The sequence below is a fragment of the Heterodontus francisci genome, chromosome 16 (assembly GCF_036365525.1).
Source record: "Heterodontus francisci isolate sHetFra1 chromosome 16, sHetFra1.hap1, whole genome shotgun sequence".
NCBI lineage: Eukaryota > Metazoa > Chordata > Chondrichthyes > Heterodontiformes > Heterodontidae > Heterodontus > Heterodontus francisci.
In genome coordinates, this window is record NC_090386.1 from 86,540,477 (window position 1) to 86,560,030 (window position 19,554).

A 19,554-nucleotide genomic window follows, 5' to 3' on the forward strand; every position below is an offset into this window, starting at 1 on the left:
AGAGTCGCTTAAATGCCCCTAATGTATCTGCTTCTGCTACCACCGCTGGCAGTGCATTCCACGCACCCACCACTCTCTGTGTAAAGAACCTACCTCTGACATCTCCCCGAAACCTTCCTCCAATCACCTTAAAATTATGCCCCCTGGTGATAGCCCTTTCCACCCTGGGAAAAAGTCTGTGGCTATCCACTCTATCTATGCCTCTCATCGTCTTGTACCCCTCTATCAAGTCACCTCTCATCTTTCTTCGCTCCAATGAGAAAAGCCCTAGCTCCCTCAATCTTTCTTCGTAGGACATGCCCTCCAGTCCAGGTAGCATCCTGGTAAATCTCCTCTGCACCCTCTCTAAAGCTTCCACATCCTTCCTATAATGAGGCGACCAGAACTGAACACAATATTCCAAGTGTGGTCTAACCAGGGCCTTATAGTGCTGCAGCATAACCTCGCGGCTCTTAAACTCAACCCCCCTGTTAATGAAAGCCAACACATCATACGCCTTTTTAACAACCCTATCAACTTGGGTGGCAACTTTGAGCGATCCATGGACATGGACCCCAAGATCCCTCTGTTCCTCCACACTACCAAGAATCCCGTCTTTAAGTCTGTATTCTGCATTCAAATTCGACCTTCCAAAATGAATCACTTCACACTTTTCCAGGTTGAACTCCATCTGCCACTTCTCAGCCCAGCTCTGCATCCTGTCAATGTCCCGTTAAAACCTACAACAGCCTTCCACACTATCCACAACTCCAGCAACCTTCGTGTCATCGGCAAACTTGCTTACCCAGCCTTCCACATCCTCATCCAAGTCATTTATAAAAATCACAAAGAGCAGAGGTCCCAGAACATATCCTTGTGGAACACCACTGGTCACCGAGCTCCATGCTGAATATTTTCTTTCTACTACCACCCTCTAACTTCTATGGGCCAGCCAATTTTGTATCCAGACAGCCAGCTTTCCCTGAATCCCATGCCTCCTTACTTTCTGAATGAGCCTACCATGGGGAACCTTATCAAACGCCTTGCTAAAATTCATATACACCACATCCACTGCTCTTCCTTCATCAATGTGTTTTGTCACATCTTCAAAGAATTCAATAAGGCTTGTGAGGCATGACCTGCCCCTCACAAAGCCATGCTGACTGTCCCTAATCAAACCATGCTTTTCCAAATAATCATAAATCCTGTCTCTCAGAATCCTCTCCAATAATTTGCCCACTACTGACGTAAGACTGACTTGTCTATAATCCCCAGGGTTATCCCTATTCCCTTTCTTGAACAAGGGACCAACATTTGCCACCCTCCAATCATCCGGTACTACTCCAGTAGACAGTGAAGACGCAAAGATCATCGCCAAAGGCGCAGCAATCTCTTCCCTCGCTTCCCGTAATATCCTTGGGTATATCCCGTCTGGCCCCGGGGACTTATCTGTCCTCATATCACTCAAAATTTCCAGCATATCCTCCCTCTTAACCTCAACCTGTTCAAGCGTATCAGCCTGTTCCATGCTGTCCTCACAAACGACCAGGTCCCTCTCACTAGGGAATACTGAAGCAAAGTATTCATTTAGGACCTCCCCTACCTCCTCCGACTCCAGGCACAAGTTCCCTCCACTATCCCTGATCGGCCCTACCCTCACTCTGGCCATCCTCTTGTTCCTCACTTAAGTGTAGAACGCCTTGGTATTTTCCTTAATCCTACCCGCCAAGACTTTTTCATGTCCCCTTCTAGCTCTCCTAAGTCCATTCTTCAGTTCCTTCCTGGCTACCTTGTAACCCTCTAGAGCCCTGTCTGATCCTTGCTTCCTCAACCTTAAGTAAGCTTCCCTCTTCCTCTTGACTAGCTGTTCCACATCTCTTGTCATCCAAGGTTCCTTCACCCTACCATCCCTTCCCTGCCTCATCGGGACAAACCTATCCAGCAGTCGCAGCAAGTGCTCCCTAAACAACCTCCACATTTCTGTCGTGCATTTCCCTGAGAACATCTGTTCCCAATTTATGCTCCCCAGTTCCTGCCTAATAGCATTGTAATTCCCCCTCCCCCAATTAAATATTTTCCCATCCCGTCTGCTCCTGTCCCTCTCCATGACTATAGTAAAGGTGAAACAATAAAACAGGAATCTCCAAATAATTAACAGGGGTCAAAGTAAAGTGACAAATGCTGAATGCTGGAAGAAAAAGCAAGCAGACAGAACAGAACAGAACCCCAAAAGCCAAGGACTATAGTCTCAGTACTGTTTCACCCTTTAAATTTTGAAACAGCAATATCTACAACCAAAACTATGAGATAGGTACCACAATGATTCAGTAAAAGAAGTCCCCATGCTGATAAACTGCTCACTGTGTTCAATCCATATTCAGCTTTGTGGCTCATGCATGCAGCGCCACTGACATGCACCATCTATTCCTCTCTCCCAGCTGAGGAATTTTGCCCGTACAATTACAAAGAATCACTTTGACTTTCACTCCTGTGCACTGTACTAGCCTCTTACACAATGTCATGTCCTCATCATCACTGTATGTTTAAGAAATGTGAAGCATTTATGCAGAAAAAGCATTATTTTGATAAAACTGAACAAAGTTTCGTTTATATAGAATATAAATACTGCATATTTTGCGCCACTGCCAGAGGAGGTGTAATACCTGCCCATTTACCTCCTCTCTCCTCACTATCCCAGGCCCCAAACACTCCATTTAGGTGAAGCAGTGATTTATTTTTACTTCTTTCAATGTAGTATACTGTATTCGCTGCTCACAATGTGGTCTCCTCTACATTGGGGAGACCAAACGCAGCCTGGGCGACCGCTTTGCGGAACACCTCCGCTCAGTCTGCAAGCAGGACCCTGAGCTTCCGGTTGCTTGCCATTTCAACACTCCCCCCTGCTCTCATGCTCACATCTCTATCCTGGGCTTGCTGCAGTGTTACAGTGAACATCAACACAAGCTCGAGGAACAGCATCTCATTTACCGATTAGGCACACTACAGCCTGCCGGACTGAACATTGAGTTCAATAATTTCAGAGCATGACAGGCCCCCCATTTTACTTTTATTTTTAGTTATTTTTTCTTTTTTACTTTTTTTACAGTCTTTTTTTTGTATGTTTATTTCATTTCATCTTATTTTGTTCAGTTTGCTTCCCACTTTTTTTTTTCATGTTTGTACTTGCTGCTGTTCAATCTTCAGTCCGTTAACACTCTATCTGTACTAATGCTTTGTCTTTCAACACACCATTAACATATTGTTTGCCTTTGCTCCATGACCTTTTGGTCAGCTATGTGGCCTTGTCCAATTTACACCTTCTCCTTTGTTATCTCTTGCCCCACCCCCGCTTCACTTGCTTCTAACCTTTGACATTTCTAATATTTGCCAGTTCCGAAGAAGGGCCACTGACCTGAAACGCCAACTCAACCTCTCTCTCCACAGACGCTGCCAGACCCGCCGAGCACCTCCAGCACTTCCCGCCTTTACTCCAGCATCCGCAGTATTTTGCTGTTATTTGTTTATATATAGTCTGCCTTTTGTCAAAACCATTTGCATTATGCTTATTGCTATTTAAAACTGGTTTCCATGGCATCTTGATATTTTATTTCATATTTATGTGTGTTTTTTTTGATAGTATACAGGTTTCATTGTGGTTTTGCACAAAAATATCCGGGGACGGAAGAGAAAGAGTTAATATGCAAAAATGTGTATTGAGGGCAGAAACCTCAGAATCTCAAGAAAGATAGACTTGCATTTACATTTGCCCTTTTACATCATCATAACATCTCAAAGTGCTTTATAGCTAATTAATTACTTCTGGAGTATACTCAGTGATGTCAAATAGGTAATTTGTGCACAGCAAGTTCCCATGAACAGCAATATGATAATGATCCAAGAGCATGTTAATTTAGTGATTGAGGGACAAATATTGGCCAGGATACTGCGGAGAACTCCTCTTTTCTTCAAAATAGCAAGATGAGATCTTTGAAATGCACCCTAGAGGGGAGACAAGGAGCTCTACTTAATGTCTCATTCAAAATACAGCATTCCCTCAGTAATGCACTGAAATGGACTTTGGAGTGGGGCTTGAGCCCACAATGTTCTGACTCAGAAGCGAGAGTTCTACCAAATAAGCCATGGCTAACACTTGGGTGACAGTAACATAGGCAGATGGAGGGAATCAACAGGGACCCGAGCTCTGTCCTCTCCCCACAACCATTTGCAGGCAGTGGGTGAGGAAGAAGCAACCAGAGTCAGTTCTGGGTGGTGCAGTGGAGGGGCTGGCAGAGGGAGGGAAATGTAGGTTGGGCACTACCCAGATTTTCTATCATTCTCCACGACTATCCCATCACTATTGGCAGAAAGCATCATGGAGAACTATCCTATCTGCCTGCCAGTCTGCAGTTACAAGCACCTCACCATGAGGTAGTGCTGTGGCATGAGTTACCCTGCCAGTTTAGTTTTCACAACTTCTGGGTGTGTTTTACCTGTTTAATTGGTGTTTTACGATTTTAGAGTTTTTCATCTAGGAAACTCTGTCTGCAAGATGCACTGCAGCAACTCGCCAAGGCTTCTTCGACAGCACTTTCCAAACCTGCAACATCTACCACCTAGAAGAACTAGGGATCCAGACATTTGGGAATATTTCCAAGTCAGGATGGTGTGTGACTTGGAGGTGAACTTGCGGGTGATGGTTTAGATTAGATTAGATTAGAGATACAGCACTGAAACAGGCCCTTCGGCCCACCGAGTCTGTGTCGACCATCAACCACCCATTTATACTAATCCTGGTGGCACAGTGGCGCAGTGGTTAGCACCGCAGCCTCACAGCTCCAGGGACCCGGGTTCGATTCTGGGTACTGCCTGTGTGGAGTTTGCAAAGTTCTTCCTGTGTCTGCGTGGGTTTTCTCCGGGTGCTCCGGTTTCCTCCCACAAGCCAAAAGACTTGCAGGTTGGTAGGTAAATTGGCCATTATAAATTGGCACTAGTATAGGTAGGTGGTAGGGAAATATAGGGACAGGTGGGGATGTTTGGTAGGAATATGGGATTAGTGTAGGATTAGTATAAATGGGTGGTTGATGGTCGGCACAGACTCGGTGGGCCGAAGGGCCTGTTTCAGTGCTGTATCTCTAATCTAATCTAATCTAAACCATCACCCGCAAGTTCACCTCCAAGTCACACACCATCCTGACTTGGAAATATTTTGCCACTCCTTCTTCGTCACTGGGGGCAGATGGAGGTGGGCGAGCATCAAAATTCAAAATGGAGGTGCCCTCTTTCTCTCTCTTACCTAAACTGTAGCCTTCATTTCCTTCTGAAATGGTGGGCCTCCTATTGACTCTCCAACTTCGAAAGCCGGCCTCCCGTCCTTGACTGGATGGTGAGCCTGTCCTCTGGCCACTAATTGGTCAATTCAAGGAAAATCACTGACAAGTGTTTGTTTCCCACACAGTGCGGGGATGACCCCAATTTGACCCTGACATTGGGGTCCCAACCCAAAACACAAAATCCCGCCCCTGGTAAAAATCCTGGAACTCCTTCCTAACAGCACTGTGGGTGTACCTGCACCACATTGACTGCAGCAGTTCAAGAGGTGGCTCATCACCACCTTCTCAAGGGCAATTAGGGATGGACAATAAATGCTGGCCTTGTCAGTGATACTCACATCCCATGTGTAGCTTTTCTTCTTTTCCAGGAAGTATGCGGTGTGCCTTTAAGACTGTAAAAGGATCAGTGCAGCTTTAAGAACAAGCAAGCCTCTGAAATTTCCAAGAAGATGCATTTTTAGTTGCCATTGGATACAACCATACAGAGAGGGAACTAACCAGCTAAGGGAACTAAGAATGCATCCTGGTTACCCGGCAACAGCTATTCAGCGACCAAGGATCGGATATACAATGCTGCGATTACCTGTTTGAACTGGCTTTTTATTTTGAGACAGACTGTTCTAACAGACACAGAGACAGACCGCTGTTTTGCCAGCATATACTGAAGGAAAAGAGAGTTCTCCCTCGGTTTATTTAAACCCTATTTATTGTACTCTAGAATTCTGATAAATAAAGCCAGGTTAATTTCTCAAAAGAAAATAACTAATTACTTTAACTACTGAACTGTAATTGTTGAATTCATCACTGGAAGAAGAAGAAGAGCATCACTTCAACTGGAACTAGACTACTGACTTCTGCATTTGAAGAAACGTTTTTCCCCATCGGACGGCTGTGAGGACTTCAGGCAGCCTTGGACTGTTCCACATTGCAAGATTCCACTTCAGCAGGAGTATAAATCCGAAAGGATACTATTTTTTCTATTTTAAATGTTTTTATCTTAGTTGTGTTTAACAGTTTAGTTTTTCTAATAAATAGTTAATTTGTTGATTTAAAGACACCTGGTTTGGTTTGCCTCATTCGGGGTTAATAGATGGTTCAAGTTGGCTGTGGCTTTCTTTAATTTGGAAAATTTAAATTCATATGTTAGGTGATCTGTGGAGGGACGGGACTGAATCAACAGTGCGTTTCTCCCACCGCAATCAGAATCATATATTTTGATTGTGGGCTGTCATGAAGGCCCCTATCTACCAAGAATGAGATATTAATTTGGCCACATGAACATTAAAACTTAAAATAGTTGCTGGGAAGAAAGAGGGCCTATCACAAGGAATTGCCAGGCCCCTCACCGGAAAGACCTTGTTTGCATACTAGCAGAGAGTGTTAGAACAAAGGAACCAGTCCCTGCTTCCCCAATACACAGAAGACATGGTCAGACCAGTTTAGTCACATGACTAACTGGCTGTTGGAGTTTTCTGAATTTGAACTTGGCACAGAGTTTTTAAAACTGAGAAAGCTGTTTGCTCCTGGACTGAAAAGACCTCGCTCTTGCCTGCTCTCATCTCACTCTCAACAGCTTCAGAAACCATTGAAGACACATGAACCCCAAGAGAGAAAAGTCTCCTACAGTGAAAAAGGTTTAAGAAGAATACTGGGCCCCAACAAAAAGCAAGAACTACCCACAAAAGGACTATAGTGAGCTCGAAGCACAGTAACAAGAAACTCTTCTGATATTGCCTCAAACCTCTCTACTTTATTTTTTCTTCTGCTCTTTTCTGTCTCTATTTGCATGTGCGTATCGTATATCCACGTTAGCGTGGGGTGCAGCGTGTATCCTTAGGTGTTAACCAAATTAGAGTTTAAGTTTTAATAAATTTCACTTTTCTTCTTTAAACCTAAGAAGGCCTGTTTAGGCTCATTTCTTTGCCTTATAATTGGAAAGTGATGAACAAGGATTCACCAAGGAGGATCTCAAAACATGGTGCGTTTAAAATTAAAACCCTGTTACAATAAGACCAGGTGAAGGCTGAGGAAGACCCCCTGGACACCATTCTCACCTGGTCATAACAGGGGCTTTGTCTTGAGCAGTAACACATGAACAAAAAAAAACTGAGCCCCTGGGACCTCTATTTGTGAGCCTCCTCCCACCTGCCCTGCAACATGCCACCAGTGAACTGTTAGATAAGAAATCTTTACAAGCATTTAATTTCATTATATTGGCAAAATGAAAAACTGGTCCGATGTAATTGTGATCTGGAATGCGCTACCTAAAAGGGCAGTGGAGGTGGGTTCAATAATATATTTCAAAAGGGAATTGGATAAATACTTGAGGGAAAAAATGCAGGGGTTATGCTGAAAGAGCAGGGGAGTGGGACTAATTGGATAGCCCTTTCAAAGAGCCAGCACAGGCATGATTGGCCGAATGGCCTCCTTCTGTGCTGATCATTCCACATTTCTACCATAAAAATATATTGTATTAACTGTTTAAATGTCACACCAAAGAAAATATTAAAGATGTCTTTGGTTTTTTTTGACGTTTCATTTCAGTATGGGCAGCTCAATGGGATCCACAATGGGAGGGGAACCCAAAGCTTAAAGCTTATAGTAACCATCAAAGCGGAGTTAGATATATACCTGAAAAAAAGAAATTTGCAGGGCTATGGAGAAAGAGTGGGGGAACGAGACTAATAGGATAGCTCTTTCCAAAGAAACAAAAGCAGAAAATGCTAGAAGTACTCAGCAGGAATGGCATCATCTCTGAAGAGAGAAATAGTTAACATTTTAGGCCAATGACCTTTCATCAGAGCTGGAAAGAGATGTACTTGGTTTTAAGTAAAGAAGTAGGGAAAGTGGGTAGGGGAGGAAAGAACAAAAGGGGAGGTCTGTGGAAGGCAGAAGAGATTAAATGACAAAAGGGCTGATGGTGCAAGGCAAAAGGAGATGGTAATGGGACGAGTAAAGAAACAAAAGACAGGTTTAGAAGAGGTGTAAATGGCAATAGCAGGATCATCACCAACAATTGCCATCCAGAAAAATGGGGGCAGAGGTCAGGATCTGAAATTTTTGAACTCTTATGTTGAGTCCAGAAGGCTGTAACATACCTATTCGATGAGGTGCTGATTCTCAAACTTACATTACGTTTCATTGGAATAGTGAAGGAAACTGAGGACAGAGTAGGAGTGGGGCGGAGAATTACAGTGACAGGCACCCAGAAGCTCAGGGTCACACTTGTGGACTGAATGGAGGTGGAATAGGTGGTCTTGGTGATGGAACAGATCTGTAGTAGGACGCTCATCTCAGGGTCAAATAAGATGGCAAAGGTGGGAACAGGCTGGTTTAGCCAGCTAGAGAACTGGAGTCGGTGGTGAGGGAACAGAGTGTGTGGCAGAGACCAAAGCCAGTATTTAGTTGGAAGAAATTTCTGCTCATCCAGTACTGGATGTCGGACAAGCAGTGTGACAAATCGGACACAGTGGAGCAGTCGAGAGAGGTGATGGTGAGATGGAGCTGGGTGTCATCAGTGTACATTTGGAACCTAATGTGCTTTTGGATGATGTTGCCGAGGGGCAGCATGCAGATAAGAAATAGATGGGAGCCATGCAGATAAGATATAGGAGGGAGCCAAGTATAAATCCTTGGGGGACTCGAGAGGTAACAGTGCGGGAGCAGAAAGAGAAGTCATTGCAGATGATTCTCTGGCTATGAGTGCATCAATAAGAAAGGAACCAAGTGAGGGCAGTCCCACCCATTTGGATGACAGAGGAAAGGCATTGGAAGAGAATTATGTGATCAACCATGTCAAAGGTTGCAGAGAGGTCAAGAAGGTTGAGGACGGATAATTTACCATGGTCGTAATTATAAAGAATGCCATTTGTGATTTTGATAAGGGCTGTGGCAGCCATAGAAACTTAATTGGAGAGATTCAAACATGGAGTTGTGGGAAAGCTGGGCATAGACCTAGGAGGCGATAACACATTCAAGGATTTTAAAGAGGAAAGGGTGGGTGGAGATGACGAGGCAATTTGCAAAGACAGAGGGGATCAAGGGTGGTTTTTCTGAGCAGTGAAGTGGATGACAGTGGATTTGAAGGTGAGGAGGAATGGGCCTGAGATATATGGAATCAACAGAGCACCTTCCGCATTTCCACCACCTCCAGCATGATGCTACAACCAAACAGATCTTCCCCCCTCCTTTCAGCATTCTGAAGGGACTGTACCAGAGACAGGCACCAACATGTTACACCATGGACATTTGACAAAATTATTGACTCAGCCACAGACTTGTGGGCAATTAATCTGTATATAAAGTGTATAGCCAACCTAATGCCATCAAAACACAGTCCGATTTAAAACACATTTCTTCCGATTTGGTGAGGTACCTGGCATTGTTTTTGCTTGCACAAGTAGTCAATGTCCACCCGCATACTCAATATAGTGATGCGGAGAATTCAGACAGATGTCCATCCGTCAGGAGTGATCTTGATCTCTGATTCTTCCTTCTCTCTCCCTCTCTGTGTCCATTTCTTTCCCCTCTCTCTCCCTCCCCCCCACCCCCTCTCTCTCTCTCTCTCCCCTCTGTGTCTACCTCTCTCCCCTCTCTCTCTCCTCTGTGTCTCTCTCCCCTCTCTCCCTCTGCTCCCCGAACCGGTGCTTGTTTAAAGGGGTGCCTGACTCTCAGCATACTCCCTCAACACTGCACCGTGCTTCTGGCTGTGTGTTCGCCCACTTCCTGCTCTCCCCTTTCTCCCTCTCCCCCACAGCAGCCATTTCCGCTCACTCACTGAACCACACGAAAACAGCAGGGGCAGCCGATCCCAGTGCACATGCGCCATGAATCACCAATCAGAGCTCACCCTGCCAGGGCAGCCCGCTGTCAGTCACAGAGGATTGGTGGGCCGGATGAAAACCTTTGGTGGGCTGGACTCTGGACGCTAGGTTATTTTAAAACACATGTTTAAAGGTTTGATTCAAGACATTTTAAATTACCCTGGACCTCAAAAGTTTTACCATGGACACGTTACTGACCCCCAGACTGTACCTTCCCGGACACCCTGGTCAATCACCCTTGCACCCTCTCCTCTTCCCATGGCACCTTTCCGCTCAAGTACAGGAGGTGCAATAGCTGCCTTTTTACCTCCTCCCTTTCCACCATCCCAGGCCCCAATTATTCCCTCCAGGTGTCATAGCGATTTACTCGTACATCTTTCAATTTAGCATACTGTATTTGCTGCTCATGATGCAGTCTTCTTTACACTGGGGAGACCAAGCGTAGATTGTGTCACCACTTTACGGAACCCCTCTATTTAAAATGTCGAAAAATAAAAGTCTATAGAAATTTAATAAGACTGCCTAGTCCACCTACATAACATCACCGTTCTCCACCCCTGCTTCGACTCATATGCTGCTGAACCCCTCATCCATGCCTTTAAAATCTCTACATTTGATTATTCTCATGCCCTCCAGCCTGGCCTCCCATCTTCCATCCTCCATAAATTTGAGGTCATCCAAAACTCTACTGCCCATGTCCTAACATGCACCAAATCCCATTCACCCATCACCTCTGTGCTCGCTGATTTACATTGGTTCCCCGGCCACCATCATCTCGATTTTGAAATTCTCGTCCTTGTTTTCAAATTCCTCCATTGTCTCACCCCTTCCTACCTCTGTAACCTCCTCCAGTCCCACAACTCTTTGGTCCTCCAATTCTGTCTCTTACGCATTGTTACGACTGAGGCACTGTTAATTCTAGTCCCACTTCTCCGCAGATCACAGCATATTATTTTAAAATTTTCCCACTTATCATACAGTAATCAGATACTCTATTTTTCCCAAAATATAACACACCAACCAAGTTTCTTTAATGAACAACAAAATTATCAGTTTATTATCAAACAAATCTTAACCAGTAATGAAGTAAACCATAAATACACAGATTGAAATGTTAAAGTCCCTTTTTTAAAAAAACGCTTGGGGAAATTATTTGATCATTTTTGAAGAAAACAGCAGATGAGATATGTTGTTCCAAAACTGGCATACAGTCTAACTTCTGAGTACACGTTAATAGGCCACTGAGATCTTTTAGAACAGTTCTTTTGGAGCGGGGTTGACAAGTAATTTAGTAGGTTTTCTTCAAAGATAGGAGACGAGATGAATTGAGAGAGTGGACTTCTCAGGGTCTTTTAGAGGTGCTGGAAAACGAGCTGGGTTGCAGTCCTCTCTCCTTCCTTCACTTCTTCGGCAGCAGGCTAACTTTATCAGCCATTCACTCCAGAAGGTAAAAACACACTGACACAACAACCAAAAAGCTTCTGACTTTTCTACCCTCCCAGGTGCACTCTGCTGCTGCTGGGCTTCTCCAATCATGGGGTGCTTGTCACTTTTCTGCCCCTGTTACCAGGGTTTCTGTTCTATCTTTAACTTGAGTCATGTGACAACCAGTAAACATTGTTGCCAATCCAGTTCCTTCAGTGTCCTCTTAATGACTCTTGAAAAGAAAACTGGTCCAACATTTATTCAGTTTAACTATGAATTCCTTAAAAAAAATATTTTGAACAAAAAAACAGAAGCACCTTCATGACAGCATCCCAGATTTTAATCGCCCCACTACCCACTATTGGTGACTGTGCCTTACGATGCTAAGGCTAGAAGCTCTGGAATTCCCTCCATAAACATCTCCACCTCTCTACTTCTCTTTCCTCCTTTAAGCCACTTCTTAAAACCTACCTATTTTACCAAGATCTTGTCCTAATAGCTCCTTATGTGGCTCAGTATCAAACTTTATTTGATAGTGTTCCCATGAAATGCATTGGGACATTTAACAAAGTTAGAGGTTTGTTATAAATACAAGTTTTGTTGATGTTCTGGGAGCCCAAAAGATCCTTAAGAATCTCTATAGAGAATTTTGACATTTTTAGGCTTCCTGGCCTCTCAGTTCCTTGGAGGGGAGCATGGAAAACCTATTTCAGCAGAAATCTGTGCCTTCAGGAAAGAGGGGATGAAAATTGGAAGAAAATACAATAGGAAGCAGAGAACAATTGTACAGCATATAAAGAGGCCATTCAGCTTCTTGCAACAACTCTCTGAAGTGTAAGATTCTCAAGTTGTGTATGTATATATTTGCAGGGTTAGAATTTGATTTAAACAAATAAGATCAGGGTTTTTGTTTTCTTCTTACTTCTAAATATCTTGTGGATTTGTGCTGCAGCTTGAATTAATGGAATGGTTAAAGTTGTTCATCGCCGGGATGCTTTAGGGTTTAATGTATCAGGGTATAATTCAACTGACTGCTGTTTAGCTTCTGCTGAGATTGAGGATGTAGATTGCAGATGATTAACTCATTCCTGTTGACTTACTTTTGTGGCCACATCGCAAAATAAGATGGCCAAGGCGGTTATGAAATAGGAAGTGGGACAATAAGCCAACAGGATATATGAGTTTGCATCTTGTGATTTCTAGGAACTTGTTCACCATAACACATCATACCATAATGAATCAGTAAAGACAGTGCACATAATTAGAGGACTATAAAGATCTTGAGGACTGCTTAAAAATTTGTTGAGATAGTCAGGACCGCTGAAGAATCGATGAAGGTTACCTCTTAGGGAAAACAGGTAATTGTGATTATTTTCTATATATCTACTATTTAGTGGCATTGTATATGTTAAAGATTGGTCAAACACAATAAACAGATTAGGTTGCAACCATATTTGGTTTGTCAGATTCATATTTTTGTATAGAAGGATCTGTTCATTTAATTCCTTTCCCCAGCCTCTTCTCCATACTTTTCTATATAAATCTGCTTTAAGACTTGACACTCTAGCAGCACCAGCCCTTTAAAAGTCTTTAATTAGAATTTGATCAGAATTCAAAAATAGATTTTCTTTCCCAGTGAAAGATTGCCAATTAGTACAGTGTGGCTAAGACTGAGCTCCTTACATCCACTCAGCCATAGTCCAGTGAGTATTTCTCTGGTAAAACTAGCCACTCCTTTTCAAACTCATGTCAGCATGCTTTAATTAGTGGAGTTTTTAATGGCTTTTGTTTCCAAGGATTAGAGGCTACTTTGGTCATTTGGGATGTACCACACCCTTAGCAATTAATCATCCTTTGGAAATTTAGAGATTTTATTTTCTAAACTCAAGGTATTATTAAAAATAAACTGCTCTTAATGATAAAATTGGTCCAAAGATTTGTGTGGGAGTGAAATTAGAGAAATTTAGAGACTTTTTGTTCAAATTGAAGGCGGAATTTTCCATCTACTCTCCCCCACTTAAAATGGAATACCACAAAACAGTACACTAGGTGGGGGACTTCATTGTCCATCACCAAGAGTGACTTGGTAGCACCACTACTGACTGAGCTGGTCAATTCTTGAAGGACATAATTGCCAGACTGGGCTTGTTGTGAAAGAACTAACACGAGGGAAAAACCTACACAGCCTCACCCTCACCAGTCTAGCTATCGTAGATGCAACTGCCCATGACATTATTGTTAGGAGTGACCACTACACAGTCCGTGTGAATGCAAAGTCCTGCTTTAAACTAAGGAAGTCCTCCATCATGTTACATGATACTACCTGTTATGTCTTGTTCTTGTTTTCTGGTTCCGAGATGTTGGAAATAATCACACTTTAAACTTGGAAAGGCTTGAGCTTTTCATTTATTTGTTCATCCGCCATGCTGCCTGGACTGGTAAAACTGGTTTTCTGTTACTTATCACATGACTCTCCAGTGCAACCGTGAATGTGGCCCCACTGGAACACTTACACATAACAACTAGTTCCTAGCACTTTACACTTTATGTAACATTATAACACTGCCACTGTGCTAAATTGGATATAAAAGCATATCGGAAAGCATCTCTTTGTGAAAATTACCACCTCAGTGCAAATGGACAATAGTATTATGATAGAAATACAACACAGATAAGTGTAATGTATTACATATTGGAAGAAAGGAAAATAGAGGATGTGCTTACTTAATGAATAACATTGAATTGGCCAAGAGAGAGGCAGAGGTGAACCGGAAGTTGACAATTGACTCAATATTTAGCACGTCAAGTCATTGTGGGACAGCAATTATGAAATAAACAGAATTTTGAGTTGTATTGCCAGAATAAAGTATAATTGCAGTCTGTAAAGCTGAAAGCATACAGTGCTGCAGTCAGGCCGCACATGGAGAATTGTATTTCGTTCTGGTCACCAAAGCACAAAGTGAATCCACATCCAGTGCAGAGAAGGGTCGCAAGGTTCATCTCTTGAGTCAGAGGGCTGGATTTTAAGAGCCCGCTGCCAATCTCAGCAGCAAGCTCAAAACATGCCAAAGAGCTGCCGTAAACTCCCACACGGCAGCTTATTTAAATAGACGGCCCCCCACCCCCCCAGTCATGTGGAGGGGACGGGCTGTCCATCCCCAGCAATGGTGTCAGCTGCCTGTGTACAGGCGCTGGTGCCATTTTTAAAGGACAGCCAGCCCTGCCAGCACATTTAGATTTTTAAAGAAGTAATCCCCGCCAAATTAAATAAATAAATTTACAATGCCCCTTTCCTACCCCCCATAACAATTTCATTAACTATTTGTCCTTCCCCCCACCAAACTCTTACCTTTTACATCTGACCTTCCCCCCCACAAACTGCACAACGTTTAAGGTTCAACCCATCCCACCCATTACGTTTATTTGACCCCGTCCCCCCAACCCCCCGCACTTCCAATCTTACCCCCTCCCCACCGGGGATCTGAAGTTGCGGGAGTGCCAGCCGCCATGTCGGAGATTGCGGCAGGCCCTCAAGATTGCAGGTAAGTCTATTTAAATATATTCACTTTATTGATTTGAATATGTTGGGCTGGATTTTACCAGCCCTCCAACGCGGGGGTCATGGCGGGGGGGCCCAGAAAATGCCTCTGCGAGAGGCCTGCCATGGGCCTTGACGGTGGGAAGGCCCTGCCCCTTATTACCGGCAGTGGCGAGGCCTCGTGGTGTCACCTGCCGCTTGGCGATGGAAGCAGGATTTAAATGTGTTAATTAATGAGTTAATTACCTACCTGCTCCCAGCAGCCCTCCTGCTGCCAAATTCCGGCCAGTTGCCGGGACTCCTGCGCCTTCGGATCTCTGACTACGATGCAGAACACGGGTGGGGAGGTGGGAGGAGGTAGGTTTTCATGGGGGGAGCGGGGGGTAAAATCTTTTTGATTGGTTATGGAGGTGGTAGGAAGGGGTAAGGTTCAAAGTTTGTAAACTTCTGGGGGTGAAGTCAGGACCGCAAGGTAAGCTTTTTTGTGGGGGCGAGGGCAAGTAATAATTTGCTTCATCATTGGGTGGGTGGGAGAGGGTATTAAAACTATTATTAAATGTTTTACTTTAATATTAAAATGTATACAGCTTTAAAAATTTAAATGAAGTTGAAGGGCTTGAAGCCCTTTAAAAATGGCACCAGCACCTGTGCAGTGGCACCAGACGCTGTTGCCGGTTCCGGAGCGCCTGCCCCCTCCATGTCATCGGGGTGGCCGTCCGCCCCAGCCACTTAAATGATCCACCACGCTAAATATCGCGGCAGCTCCACTGAGTAATTCTCGTGTGTGCGCCCCGCCGTTTTAGAAGCTCACCGCCAAGATTGGCGGCAAGCTGGAAATGTTCAGCCCGTTAATTGTGGTCCCATCGCTCAGCAGTGGTGGGGGGACAGGGTGGCGCCACGGAGCCTCACCTCCTCCAGGAGGATCGGGATGGGTTCTCCTGGCATCGAGTTCTGTGGTGGGCCTCTGCCTCATCCGGATCCATCCTCAGCACCTCCCCCCACCCCCTCGCCACAGAACCCGATGCCTGGTGGAGAACAAAATCCAGCCCAGAGAAATCATTTCCTTTCTGAATTCCCAACCTTCTTCTTAAACTCCAACTTGTCCAAAACTCTGCCACGTGTCTTGTCCCTCACTAACCCCCACTTGCCCATCACCTCATCCCCACTGACCTACATTGACTCATCGTCCCGCCAACATATCACATTTAATACGTTGTTCTTATCTATAAATCCCTCCATCTGCCATCTCCTACAGCCCAATACCTCATCTCAAATACTCAGTTCCTCTGACCCCACCTTTTTAAGTACATAAGAACATAAGAAATAGGAGCAGGAATAGGCCATTCGGCCTCTCGAGCCTGCCCCGACATTTAATAAGATCATGGCTAATCTGCCCCAGACCTCAACTCTTCTTTCATGCCAGCTCCTCATTGCCCTCAACTCCCTGATATTTCAAAAATCTATCTACCTCCTCTTTAAATACTTTCAGTGACCTAGCCTCCACAACTGTCTGGGGTAGAGAATTTCAGACATTCGCTACCCTCTGAGAGAAGAAATTCCTTCGCATCTCAGTTGTAAATGAGTGTTCCCTTATTCTGTAACTATGTCCCCTAGTTTGAGATTCCCCCACTAGTGGAAACATCTTCTCAACATCTACCCTGTCAAGCCCCCTCAGAATCTTGTACATTTCAATAAAATCACCCCTCATTCTTCTAAACTCTAACAAATAAAAGCCGAACCGGTTTAGCCGTTCTTGATAAGTCAACCCCTTCATCCCAGGAATCAGCCGAGTGAATCTCTTTTGAACTGCCTCCAATGCCAGTATCTCCTTTCTTAGCTATGGGGACCAAAACAGTACTCCAGGCACGGCCTCACCAACACCCTGTACAGTTGTAACAAGACTTCCCTATTTTTAAACTCCTAGTAATAATGGCCAAAATTCCATTTACCTTCTTAATTACTTGCTAACTTTTTGTGTTTCATGCACAGGAACACCCAGATTCCTCTCCATTTAAGTAATAGTCTGCCTTTTGATTCTTTCTACCGAAATGCATGACCTCACACTTTCCTACATTAAACTCCATCTGCCAAGTTTTTGCCCACTCACTCAACCTATCTATATCCCCTTGCAGATTCTTTATGTCCTCATCACAACATGCACTCCCACCTACTTTCGTATCATCAGCAAATTTGGATATATTACACTCTGCCCCCTCCTCCAAGTCATTAATATAGATAGTAAATAATTGAGGCCCTAGGACTGATCCTTGTGGCACTCCACTATTTACGCCTTTCCAACCTGAAAAAGACCCATTAATCCTGACTCTCTGTCTTCTGTGTGTTAACCAATCCTCACTCCATGCTAATACATTACCCCAATAATATTTTTGTGCATAGTCCTCCCTATTTGCTCCACTCTTGGTGGGAAACCAATCAGTTCCACCAGTCCCAGTCTTTGGAATTCCCCACCTAAACATCTCAGCCTCTTCCCTCTCTCTCCACATTTTAAAACCTCTTCAACGTCCATCATTCTGATGAAGTTATAGTTCACCCACCCTTTTTCTTCCCTTTTGTCTTAAACCTATTTGTGATACACTTTAGCACATTTTCCTATGTAAAAGGTACAATATTGCAACTTGTTGTTGATTTATGCTAAAGATGAGAAAAGTTTGGACTCTTCAGCTTTGAAAGGAGACAGATAAACAGGAACATTATAGAGATCTGAGTGATACTAAACCGAGTGGAAAGGATTAAGCTGATGTACCATTTCAAGTTAGACTATGACTAAAGGACATTGGTGCAAAGTTGCAAAGGACAAATCAGGATAGATGGGATAGGAAATGATTCTACTTTCTCATACGTATCGACCTAGTAAACTAGAAAAACCTGACCAAGTCCTTCAAAAGATTAGACTCAGCTCCCAAAGATCACCGCAAATGTTGCAAGAATCATGGTAGCTAGTTGCATGCTGCACTACAACAACAGCTTCATTTATATAGTACCTTTAACATAGTAAAATCCCAAGGCATTCCGCAGGAGTTTTATCAGACAAAATTTGACCTTGAGCCACATAAGGAGATATCAGGAGAGGTGACCAAAAGCATGGACAAAAAGGTAGGTTTTAAGGAGCGTCTTAAAGGAGCAAGATATGTAGAGATGAAGAGAGGTCTAGTGTTTGCTGCCACACTGTTTCTTCTTGGTGATAGTGTGTGAAATATGTCCTCTTAAAACTTGTCTTGTGGTTGTCTATATGCTACCTCAGTGACAACGGTATGTGAAGCTCCTGGCTGCTGTTCTGAGGTTGACATAGCCACATATTATTGCAGGGTGTAGAAGATGGTTTATGCTTACATGTAGGGACTCAATGCTGGCAAAATAGTTCTATTTCACAATTTAGATATCTCTTAATTTGATGAGCACAAACATCCTCCACTTGTTTAGGCTTGGATTTTAATGTTTGTTATTATGAACTGAATCCATATAAGGTAGCAAAGACAAAGATACATTTTTTTCAAAAAAAGAGGAAACAATGAGATGTCGAAATGATCAAAATATTATGTAAGTGAGGAAGCTGTGAAGTTGCTTTATGATAGTAACTGTGCCAGGCTGTATACGTGATTGTTGAGGTTGAGGGGAGGAGCGTAAAGGTGGAAACACAGTTTATAATTCACTTCCGTTCCTTCTTCCATTTATTCATTGACCTGGAGGGTATAACAACTATACAACAGATAAAAATTACATCCAAAATGATGATACAGGACAAGAAACAGCGTGGCTCTACTGGGTGTAACTTGTACAAGTAAGTAACTCCTTTTGTTTTTTTGAGGTTCACTTTCCATGCTAAACAAATGCAGGGTAGATGGGAATGATTTTGATTAACACTTGTTATTGTCATCACTATTCAAAAATAACCTTTTGCACCACTTACTTAGTTGGTCGTTTCACTGAGTGGTACAGAGTCATGGGTCATCTCAGACAGAACATTAGGGGAATCTCTAACTGGCCTCTTTCTAAGGAAGGGGTAAAATAAACAGGGCTCCTGCTCCTGATCGCAAATTTGACTCAGGAAGGATCAGGTTAAGATTCAATACGTCTCACATTGGAATAACTGGACGGCATTTACTGTCTAGGTTCACATATGAAGCTTGGGGACTTGAGTGGGGAATGGGAGAGCTCTAATGATCTTGGATCATATCACTTCCCCTACCCACCCTCCCCCCAGATGCCACAACCATCGCCAACACTTTCAGGAGAAGTTGCAGGCAGAAGAATCAAAAGAGAAAATGAGGAGAAAAGATGTATGGCCATCAAGGTCACAGACAGAGCAGAACAGTTATGCAAAGAATTATGATTAACCCAAAAAAATCTCTCATGCCTATTGGGCTGTTTTTAAAAGAGATTGTTAAAATAGTGAGTGGCATATCCTCGATGGTCAATTGACGAAAAGTTCTATCTTCTA

The 19,554-nt window shown here is 43.6% G+C and overlaps 1 protein-coding gene across 3 annotated transcripts in view; it reads left to right on the plus strand.

Moving 5' to 3' along the window:
- The first annotated feature begins 12,798 nt into the window (after positions 1 to 12,798).
- Positions 12,799 to 19,554, plus strand: part of ocstamp (osteoclast stimulatory transmembrane protein) — a 38,987-nt gene continuing 32,231 nt past the window's right edge. The window contains exons 1-2 of one of the 3 annotated variants that reach the window (XM_068048536.1): positions 12,799 to 12,915; positions 18,803 to 18,894. In XM_068048536.1, coding sequence (XP_067904637.1) covers positions 18,842 to 18,894 — 53 coding nt within the window. In that variant the 5' untranslated portion in view covers positions 12,799 to 12,915; positions 18,803 to 18,841. Of the gene's footprint in view, positions 12,916 to 16,003; positions 18,895 to 19,554 lie in introns of those variants that run through there. The other 2 variants (XM_068048537.1, XM_068048535.1) reach the window with 2 other exon arrangements.